This window comes from Hyposmocoma kahamanoa, unplaced genomic scaffold (assembly GCF_003589595.1).
Source record: "Hyposmocoma kahamanoa isolate Upper Pololo Valley unplaced genomic scaffold, ASM358959v1 100021, whole genome shotgun sequence".
Classification (NCBI taxonomy): domain Eukaryota; kingdom Metazoa; phylum Arthropoda; class Insecta; order Lepidoptera; family Cosmopterigidae; genus Hyposmocoma; species Hyposmocoma kahamanoa.
Genome location: NW_020653200.1, coordinates 16,273,939 through 16,285,921, shown reverse-complemented (window position 1 = coordinate 16,285,921; position 11,983 = coordinate 16,273,939). Strand labels below are relative to the sequence as shown.

Below are 11,983 nucleotides of genomic sequence, written 5' to 3'. Positions count from 1 at the left end.
TGAATGTAGAGGTAGCGCTTGAGTCGATTTGGTTGCTCGCGAGTGTATTTATTTGTAAATTGTTCTACAATATATGTATACCTACTGAATTTTAATTATGTAGCGCGTGTATACTATTGTAGGTACTTCCATTTTATCCCTATATGACGTTGTAATAGATGGAGGATACCAGTCGTCTGTTTAATGATATCTGGAGTACGTAATTGTCTCAGTGTTTCATGAGAAAATTAATGAAGTTCTCTAATAGATCGGGCTGATCATCCGTCTGGTGTATTGATATTGTCTCTCTGTACTGGCCGGTGATGTATATTTAATATGAAATAAGACCGTGTACTCTGGCGTGATATTAATTCTTTACAGAAATCCTTTGTTTTGTCTTCTCAGCAGATTTTTATTTTATATTTGCCACCATTTGCTTCATTTTTGAATAAGTATTAATAAAATGTAATTTTTAGGGCGATGCCACTGCGATGAACCAAGAATTTTCCATCAAACAGAAATTAGATTCTTGCTGTCCGGTAAGAGTCCATTAATAGGTTAGGCATACCACGTTTTTTTAATGAAAAATTATGTTTACATTTGAATAAATTTTTTCTAGACTCAAGATAAATCTGGAAATCAACAGCTCGTTGCCAAACTCGAGACATATAAATCTTCTACACTACACCTTGTACGTATACTTGTTTACGTTCTCTTCTATTATACGCATGATGCTAGCTATAAAGCACACATGAGCATAGCATTTACCCATCTGTCATTTACCGTTATCTTTATTCAAAACTGATTGATCTACTATAGTTATTTTTTTAAATTATTTATTGAGGACTCAGGAAGCCTGTCCTTGGTTTGAGATATCCACACGAAAGTTCGATAGCAACCGTAAAGGCGCAGGCTCATGCTCAGGTTGGTGATTTTTCAATTATTACGCGCAGGAGAAGCAGTTAGGGGGTTTGGAAATAGAGGTCCGCCACGCACGCGTCGAGATGGAACAGATAAAAGCAGCGGCGATGGCCACATCCTTCGCTGGTGCCGGAGGGCCCTCGTGCAAGAACGCCAAGGGCGCCAATACCTGCTTCGACCAACCGGTATCACCCATTCAGAACAGCCTAGTTTCGTACACAAAAAACGACATGGGCATGCTGACGTCTGGACAAACATGACTTTTTAATCCCCTGTGCAAAAAGATGAGAGTTATATGTTTGCCCCTATGTAAAAAAGATGGCAGTTATAAGTTTGCCTTTGTTTGGCTGTATAGTATCGTAACTAACACACGGTGGACTGAATTAGAGTGTTTTTTTCGACTAATTTAAACGGGATGGTCTCGGCTATGATTGATGAATTCCAATTAGTGTAGGAATCTCAGTTATTAAATGAATATTTGTTTGATTTCTATATTTTACTTCTATATATTTATTTTCAATTATTTTTTATGAAATTACTTCACTAGTTTCTTATAATTATTAATACAAAGATCGGACACTTAGAAAAAATTCCTTCGATCCGGCCGGATTCGATTACATTTATGTATTAATAATTGTAACAAACTAGTGGAGTAATTTCACTAAAAATAATTGAATATAATATTCAATACAAATTTAATTACAGATAATAGAGACATCTCCAGCCAGGGTAGGGCTGGTAGCTGTAAAGTTCCTAACTGGATGACGAAATTATAGATTTCTCGTAGATGGCGCTAGGGCTAAGAAGTCGTTGAAAACCAAATACAAAGATCCGACAACAAGCATATAGAAAAATTCTAAGGTCCGCTGGTTCGTTCCGTGGCTTAGTTGGCGTAGCGTCTGGCACGGTTTGCTAGAAGACGTCGGTTCGATTTTTTTTATATTATCCAGGGACGGGACGAACAAGTCGTGCGCCTGATGATAAGCTACACGCCTATCCATAACAGTTGCAGTGCCACTCAGAGCTTAGACATAATTTGACAAGTCCCATGTACCTGTAATTTCAACCCTTCAGAACCCTTACCCTTCAAAAGCGGAACTCAATAATGCTCACATTACTACTTGGCGGCACAAATAGTAAAGGTGGTACATCACTGGATGAACTCTTTCACAAGGAGCTACTGCTACTGAAAACCTGCTGAAATCCGGCCGGATCGAAGGATTTTTTTCTGAGTGTTTGATCTTTGTATTAATAATTGTAATGACATTTGTTGTAACTTTGAATCACAGAAATCTAAATAAATGTATTGAGATTTCTGTGCCTTGATTAGATTAGATTATATCAGTTAGAATAGATTAGATCAGCTAGGACAGTCTGCAGACTACTCAACTCCCCAACTACTTACAGTAGAACTCATTGACTTACAATTATATGGACGTCGGGTCCGCGCTAAAAAGTGTCCGCACTTGTAAGGCGCTAAAATCGTATACAGAGCGCCAAACTCCGCTTTAGTCTTCATTTGTTCTACTGACAGCGCGATACTGCGATGACATTACAATTTAAATTTCGAATAGGTTGACTTGGGACATTTTTTTCGTGGTTTTTGTATTAGACCCGTCGTCCATTTATTTGTAAGTCAATAGTAGAACTGTCGTGTTTGAGTTCATTAAATTAGTCTAAACGAGTTGTTAGGTTACAGATGGTGATTTTTGAAATTTGAACACTATTTTGATTAGGGTTTTTTTTAAATTTTAAATGAAGCGTTAGTGCACTATCCTTTCATTATGACCCTGTAAATACTCTGATTGAGTACATCTATCATCTATTTGGATATTTACAAAATAAAATTACGCAAATAGTATTTATGATAAAATATTTATTATTTAACTGCCTCCGTGGCCGAACGGTTACCATGCCGGACTGCCACGCAGAGGTCCCAGGTTCGATTCCCGGGCCGGGAGAAATAATTGTATGGCCTACAATTATTTCTCTCGTGAGTTTGGGTGTAATTTGTGGTTGTCTATGTGTGTGTCCATGGCACCCGCGACACAGGGTTTCCCTAGTGCGGGGCTATGTTGAGTGTGTGCGTTATTTATTATTTATTTATTTATTTATTTATTTGCCTTGCCGTGAAATTTATGCGTGGATAAGTTGGTGGCACTGTGCTAAGAACTGCAATTGGCTAATGTGAGATGCTTTGATTACAGCCCGGAGGGCCACCGGTGCCGCCTATGACCAAGGCTGTAAGTATTCATCCATAAACACTTGCTATTAGTTGTACTAACCAAATGTACCTATTTGTAGGAAAAGAAACTTTTTTTTTTGCACCTAAATCGCGTGTATTTGTTTTTTCTTGCTTATCGTGAATATTTTATGGACAACTTTGTCACGAACGCATTAAGGTGCACATTCTGACGAATATCAATTTCAATCAGAAGTGCACGTTTTGATCATTACAATAAAGTTGATTTTTATGTAATGTTCAGCGATTGGAAATGAAACTTTATTTTCGGATGTAAATCGCGTATATTTGTTCTTTTTCCAAACATAAAGTTGATTTTTATGTAATGTTCAGCGATTGAAAATGAAACTTTATTTTCGGATGTAAATCGCGTACCTATATTTGTTCTTTTTCCAAACACGTCTACGGCTCTATAGGCCCTTTGGTCACAGCCGACTACCTTGTAAAGCGCCTGAAAAGTTCGTTTGTTTGAAAAACAAATATTCGCGATTTAAATCCGAGACAGTAGTTTCTTTCCTCTGTGTAATAATCGCAAAAACCGACATCGAAAACCGAAACCGAAATCGACAAATGTAATTGTATATAGAAACAAGTCAATATTATACTCGTATCTGTCTATCTATCTATCTATCCATCTATAACATAATACTCCCTTATTTACATTCTTTATAGTACCGACGACAAAATGACGCATAATCTGAGTATATACTACTTTCAAATTTGCGGAGGGATACGAACTAAACTACAACCACTATATATGAATATCGGTGACTCTCAATACCCGGAACACATTCTAGTTTATATACCTAGCTCTGACCATAATAAAAGGCACATGATCAGTGCCGCCTATATTGGTAATAACTCGCCTACTAAGGTCTATGAGAATTTTTTTAGACAATGACCCCGACACGGACAAATTTTTTTTGTTTGGAGACTATAATATACCGATGGCGAACTGGATTCAGGGCACGCAAAACAATAGCCTTATTTGCACAGGCACTACTCCAAATGTTTAAGTCTACGAGGATTTATGACACTTTGTGCATCTCAATATAATTATTATATAATTATTTGAAAAGCTGTGATCACAGAACGCTAGATCTTTTGCTATCTAACACATACTACTCTGTTCTTCCGATTACTGTACCCTTGCTCAAATTAGATAATTACTATCCCGCATTCATGATGACTGATCACTGTATTATCTAAAATGAAAAGTACACATTTAATAAAGTTTAATTATAACAAAGCAAATTATGAACGGATATGCACAGAGTTAACAGACATTGATTGGAGTTGTTTATCAGCTAATTTACCAGCTGAAGTAGCTCTTGATAAATTTTATGAACTAATATACAGTATTTATCGAGTTCTTAGGTTAATATTAAGGTTAATATTTAATTTTACAAAGCAAAACATTCCAATTTACGCTACATTAAGTTTTACAAATTATTTTTTTATTGAATGAATTTTTATTAAGTTTAATTTATTATTAATTATTAATAGAAATTAGAATAAACTAAAACATTTTGTAAAATTAAAACTAAGGTATTTAATTATTAACTACTACTAACTAACTAACTATTGTAACTATATGAAAAAATAGGGTGGTTTGCATTAATATTAGACATAACTGGTTGAAGACTGTACCACCTCAGTCAACCGTGACCACGGGACCTGTAAAGGGCCCGAAACGTCGGTTTGTTTGAAAAAACAAATATACGCGATTTAAATCCGGAAAAATAGTTTCATTTCCTAATATACAGTATTATTAGAAGAACATTCCGCAATCTCAACCGAAAAATCATCATTTTCCAATTTGGTTCTCAAAATCATTAATACATAATTATGTTCAAAAATAAAAAAGATATTGGATTAAAAAGAAAGTCTACAACAATAACTATGACTATTACACACATATATACATCTATATAGCTCAATTATCACTGACTGACTGAACCAGTGATTTAGATGATTGTTCTCCTAGAAGGAGTCACGGTGGGTAAAAATGATGTACGGGAGTCGTGATCGGATGGCTCCGGTGAGTACCAGAAAAATCCGAAACCTTCGAAAAATGGACTGCATCTGGTGGGACTCTAGCTGCGCAGCCAATGTATAATACCTACCTGAAGGGTCGTTGAACTAAAATTAATCGACATCTTGGTCAGTTTCCACCGTCAGTGAAAAAAATTCGAAATTCGAATAAGATGGCCGCCGTACAAATTTCAGAGCCTTATAGCTCGACCAAATGTCATAGAGGGCGGTGGGGGTCAACTGCCGGTGACAAAATTTTTCAAAACGGCCTACTCAAAATGGCGGCCCCAAAGAAAGGAGGTCCGATCCGGCTTAAATTTGGCATGCATACATGGTCCCCATACATGGTCCCCACAATGCGAATATGGTTAATATAATATGGTTGAATTTTCGATTCCGCCATTTTCTAAGATGGCCGCCATACATGTGAAATATTCTGCCCTTTGGCGTTTTTCTCCCAGAAAGAGGGCGGGAGGGTAAAAATAATATCGATGAATTATGGTCAGACGGGCTTATTGAACATCAGAAGGCAACGAAATCTTCGAAACGTGCTCCGTATTAGGTAGCACCCCAGCTGCCCGGCTAAAGTACGCGTCGTGGCCCAAAGTCTCCAAAGAAATGTTCATCCACACCCAGGCAGTTCCTACCAAGAGTGAAAAAAATTCAAAATTCGAAACACTAAATGGCCGCCATACAAATTTTGGGAGCCCGTATCTCGGCAACTATTGGAGATCTCTTAGAATCTTTATAAAGACAACAGCCAAATTTCTTGCATCTCCACTAAATATAATTTTTAATAAATGCCTTGCTGTAGGTACTTTCCCAGTTAAATGGAGGACCGCTAATATAATTTCTGTCTATAAAAACGGTCCTAAACAAAACATTGAGAACTATAAACCAATATCCATTGTTTGTACATTAGCCAAGATATTTGAAAAGTTAATCCATGAAGAGCTGTATCCGGTCTTGAGTTCCCTCATAATACCCGAACAGCATGGTTTCGTTAAGCGTAGATCAACTGTATCTAAGTTACTATTATTCACTGGCTTCGTTTTTGAAAATATAGACAACGGCATCCAAGTAGTAATACACCGATTTTCAGACAGCTTTTGATAAAATTGATCACAAACTATTACTTGATAAGATAGCCTTTTATGGTATACGAGGGAATTTACTCCGTTGGTTCTCATGTTACATCTGCAATAGGTCGCAGAGAGTCATTGTTAATGGATATCATTCAAACCTAATCGACGTAAAATCGGGTGTACCTCAGGGACCAATCTTAGGCCCGTTATTATATATATATTATATTTATAAATTACATTAGATTTTGTTTTCGGTACATAAATTTTCTTTTATATGCTGATGATTTAAAAATTTATAGAAGCATTACTAGTGATATTGACTGTACTTCACTTCAACGTGATCTTGATCATTGAACTGACTATTGTATCATAAAAATATATATAAGTATTAGTTTCTCGAAAAGGAAGATGAAAATTACATATATTTATAAACTTTGCAATAACTCATTAACAATAGTAGATTCCCTGTGAGACCTCGGTGTAATCTTAGATAATGAGTTACATCTCGACCTACACATTGACTCCATCGTTGCCAAGGGATTTCGTAAGTATTAATTTGTTATGAGAACTGCCACGGACTTCTGTCGTCTTTCAACTTATTTTTACTTAAACATTAGTCTGATTCGGCCTCAAGTGGAGTACGCATGCTCAATTTGGGACCTTAACTATAAGAAATACTCAGAACAAACTGAAAAAATTGAAGCTAAATTCCTTAAGTCGGTAAATTATAAAATATTTAGAAGTACACCATACGGGAACTTACTATCTAAGTTTGGAATGCTAACACTTTACAATAGACGAATGCTTCTTCAAGCTGTAACACTCCATAGACTTTGTCTCAATTAGATTGACTGTCCAGATATTGCACAAAATATTAAATACAATGTACCAACGAGAGTTCATCGACGACGTACGCGCTCCTACCCGCTGCTTAAAACGCCGCTGCCGAACAAATGCTGGCAAGCGAGTTCCCCTACGTCGCATTGTTTCTCAGTACAATGATTTGTTTAGTGTTTCTTGATCTTGATTGATATATTTCATTTACCTGCTTCTAAATTTAAAAAAAGCTATTATTGAATCCCTGACCCGTTGACCTACCAATAAATGGACTTTGGATTCGCGCTAAAAAGTGTCCGCACCTATAGGGCGTTAAAATCACATACAGAGCGTCAATCGCGCAACAGTCTTCGTTTGTTCGACTGATAGCGCGGTTGTCAATCATGCTTTACCATACAATAATAACTTGTAAAAATTACAGCAGTAACGTGTAAAAACAGGATTTGGTATCATATTTTCAATAAACAAATATATTGTTTTATCATAGTTCTCATTTAAAAGTGTTATTTTGAAAAGTTTTATAGTATTTCATTTATATATAAATGAATCATAAATATAAATAAAAAATGTATACAAAATAAACAAATAGCTAACTGTCCTTTTTCTACACATTGCATGCGCAAAAAATGGAAAGAGACCCATTACGTCAATTTCAAGAAGCTTATATATACTTCTTGGTCATTTTCAATTGTTCGAACCACAACCGATTGAAATATTTAGAACAAAGAAACTTTAGAGTCGCTTTGATTTAATCAAAATTTTTAAAATGGTTATTTTATTAAACGTTAGCAATAACTAACAAAATACTCGTTGTACTCGTTTACTCGTACTGTACTCGTTTTACGGCTTGGGATTACTTGTCGGAAAATACATTTGCCCGAAATAACTTTAGCTCGAATTTTTATAATGTCAACAATTTTTTACAACGTATTTTTTTAGGAAGATTAGAAAGCAAAAGCTAATTTTGTATTTGTGAAAAGCATCAAAATTACTTGAAAGCGTAACGGTTTTATTATAAATTGGTTTTCGGAATTATGGATATATGAGTTTACGTTTAGTTGGAATATCGGTACATTTCTTATAGTACACGATTATTTTCACATTTGTATTAATATTTCTATGTATAACTCATTATTATTTCTTTGTGTGAATTTGTACAAAATTCGACAATAGTATATATAGAAAATAATTAATATTTAGGATAAAGGCTACTCTATTACTCGTATGTTCAAGTAATTTTCAGTCGAAGCTAAATAGGGTGCATTTTGTTAAGTTTCCAGTAGAAGCTGAATATGATGTTTTTGCCTAATTTGGCTAGCAACAAGCAAGCCAAATTAGGCAGAACTGTAATGACGTTACAATTTAAATGTTTTAGTCTTATAGATTTCGTTACATGTCACTATGTTTGTATAGGTTAACTTTGGACATTTTTTTAGTGCTTTTTGTATTAGACCCGACGTACATTTGCGGGGTCACTTTGATGAATTTCAATTTGAAAATTGAATTGAAAAATCTAAAAATTTAATTCGGGTCGGAATTAAGGAATTCCAAAGGATTAAATTTTTGGAAGCGACTGTGCGTTGCTTACTACTCGAATATTCAACATGTTATTGTTTTTGAAATTTGGACGAAATAAAAGCGGTTTTTCATTGTCAAGTGATAAGACAAGTGCTTAGTACTAGTATAGGAAGCCGTTGTGGGCTGGTTTACATTGTCAGACAAAAGTATTAGGCGGTTATTCCAAATGTTGATACTGTACGCGTAGTTGAATGTTGGACAAATTAAATAATCTTTGTCCGTAAAGTGGTTAATTTACAATATAGTTAATTTAATTGCCTGTCAGAAGTAGTTTGAATTTTATTACTTTGATGTAGGAACCAATTTTTTACACAAGCCGATGAAAATACGAACTTGGCGGCATCATTCATACTAAGTGCTGATATTTCAGGAAATAAGCCACTTACGTCGGAATCTTTTAGTCCAGTCCTCATTAATGACAATTATAAAATAATATTTTAATATAATGTCCAAAATGAATTAGTAATAGTATAATCAATTGAGAATAGGCCTCGTCGCGAAGTGTTCTCCTCTACACTTTTATACCTTGACAATAAAAATAAAGCTTGCTAACTGCTATAGATACAAGGCTTATTTCTAAGTAAATAACTATCTAATACTCTCCGGTATTAAGTTGAAGCAATATAAAATGAAGGAATAAGAGGTTTCGCCAAAGTAAAAAGGAAATCAGATCTATATTGTGTCCTGGGGTGTATTATACCCGTATTCACGGGGTACAAAGGTGGCCATTCGTAAGGGTAATGCTGTTCTCTCACGCGTCGCCGGCTTTTATCATGATCCCTTTGGTCACTCGCGTCTTGCGGCAGGCCTGCTCGCGACTGCCCTTCGTCGTCCGCGTTGACGTCTACAATTGAAACAGACCTAAAAAAATCGGTTTCAATGCTCGCTTTTTTACTTACATTAAGAACAACGCGGACTGATGTTGTAGTTACAGATAAAGGTATAGAAAATAAACGATTTTCTATGAAAGGATATTACAAAGTTCAATAAAACGAAGTATTTTGTTACGTTAACTTAAGAGTCGATACTATCTCTGCTCCAATTCAAATGTTTTCCGTACTAATACGGTTCATTTTGTTTGGGTCGAGCGGCATGGACGGGGGTTTTATTTCAGAATTTATTACAAACGAAATTAAAGCCATTTCAAAAATGTATGTCATATTAGTATACGTGTTCTATTTAGTTCAGTTGATACAAAAAGAAATGGTATATGGAAAATAGTTATATTTTTTATCGTGAGAATTTTTAGGAATTGTGTTTTCACACCGTGTATAGTAATCGGTGTATATCCTCAACTTTACTACATATTTAGTCTAAATTGATTGATCCAACACTTTCACTGTTATGCGGAATCAACCAAAGCTATTTGAGATTGTATAGACTCATAATAAGATACAGCGCGTAAATTATTATGTCGGCGTCTGTGTAGGGTATGCGTCTCAGTCGTTGTGCGCCCGATCCGCTAGTTAGAGGTGGTCGCTGTACTCATTGATTATGTTGTTACAGTGCGGCGTCTGCCCCCCATGTCCAGCACCCTGCAACCCCAACGCCCCGCCGGTAATTATTACCTTCCTCTTGATTTACACGTCAAAATTCCAAGTAATACGACTACCTACCGCTTTTTTTCGAGGCTACGTGACAACAGAACAGTTCGAGAAAAATAGGATGATGATATCCCTGGCTTTTCTTTATGATTAGTACAAATTAATTACGTAATTAGTCAGATAATAATGAACGATAATGGCGCCGGTTTACATACATGACCTTCAATTGTCCTCGTAATTTTACGGATTATTAACTGTGTTGTTGTTTTGATACTCCTACTTAAGGTTAATTTTAAATATTTTCAAAGGTATTATAGTTACAGTTGTTTTCTTTACTTTTATCTTGTACTTAATAAGTGGGATTTTCGCAGACTCCGGCTGAAAGGGAAGTTGCACGGCTTACTCTTCAACTGCGCCAGACTGAAGAAAACTTTAAAACTAAAGTTACAGAAGTTAGTTAGTTATCTTCTTGTTGCAATATTTCTCTGTTTATTGAATTACGTCCCGTACACACTCTGATTAGCTTCTGGCTATGATCGCCTTGAACGTTTTATCCGTGTATGCAAAGAAATTCATAAGTATTGAATATATTAATATTTACAAAGTTTTTTTTTTTACAAAAAAGTAAAGAAGTAAAGTTAATTTCTCATTTTACACATTTTTGAACTTGTGATCTCAAATTTTAACTAAAAAGTATTCACTGTTTTGTTACAGTGCGCTATGTTAAGATCGGAATTCATGAAGAAAAAGGAGGAATTAGAGAAGGAGCGATGCTTACATCGCGAAGCACAGAGCAAGCTGCGTGACCTCGAGATGCGGTTCGAGCGTCTGACTACACACACCAACATGATGCTCGGCACCAAAGAGCAGGCCTTAGAGACAGAAATGAACGTCCGTGCGCTGAAGCAGTGCTATCGCGAGGCGCGGGAAGAGATCGATGAGCTGCGCACTCTAGTCAAAGAGCAGAACGATCAGTTGCAGGACTACAGGGTCAAGGTATCTATACACACATCAAAAAAAGTTTGCGATCAATAGCATAAGCTCCTATAATTCTTTAAATTTAACTTTATCAAGAAAAAATCTATGTTGTATGCTTTCTTTAAATAGGAATACCCTGTTTGAAATTAAAATATAAAACTATTTTTTATTATTTATTTAAAAAAATTGAGCCATTAATCATAATGTAATAGTGATAGAAATTTCATAGAAAGAAAAAGACTGTTTAATTAGACTTAAACAACAATTTATTATTAAAAGGTGTGAATTCAATATAAAATAACTCCTCCCCTGGCTCGAATACATGCGAAGATCCTCCTGGGCATGCTGAGGATCAAGTTATTCAGCATTTCCTGGGGTAACCTATCCCATTCTTCAATAGCGGCTTCCCTGAGCTCTGGAACTGTCTGGGGACGTGGCTCACGGTTCCATACTGCTCGTTTAAGAGCATCCCACGCGTGCTCTATTGGGTTTAAGTCGGGCGAGCCGGCAGGCCAGTCTAATCGTGTGATATCGTATTCTTGAAGAGCTGCATTGACTCGTTGAGCTCGATGTGCGGGCGCATTATCATCGACCAGTACAAATTGGTGCCCATGGTTTACTCGGAATGGTCTGACGATATCATCAATAGCAACTGCTTTGTACATGTCTGCTGTCATGAAGCCCCGATACTGGATCAAAGGCGTTCTAGCTCCAATCATAATGCCACCCCAAAAGGACACCGATTTTCCGCCTTGCTGAACTGTTCCAGTGGCAGTTCTTTGTCT

The 11,983-nt window shown here is 36.0% G+C and overlaps 1 protein-coding gene across 2 annotated transcripts in view; it reads left to right on the top strand.

Moving 5' to 3' along the window:
• The window catches only part of LOC113227300 (COP1-interactive protein 1-like), a 35,228-nt gene that overhangs the window by 19,771 nt on the left and 3,474 nt on the right, over positions 1-11,983 (top strand). For both annotated transcript variants that reach the window (XM_026460196.1, XM_026460189.1), the window contains exons 9-15: positions 456-518; positions 599-670; positions 933-1,085; positions 3,108-3,143; positions 10,183-10,233; positions 10,592-10,672; positions 10,935-11,216. In XM_026460196.1, coding sequence (XP_026315981.1) covers positions 456-518; positions 599-670; positions 933-1,085; positions 3,108-3,143; positions 10,183-10,233; positions 10,592-10,672; positions 10,935-11,216 — 738 coding nt within the window. The remainder of the gene's footprint in view (positions 1-455; positions 519-598; positions 671-932; positions 1,086-3,107; positions 3,144-10,182; positions 10,234-10,591; positions 10,673-10,934; positions 11,217-11,983) is intronic.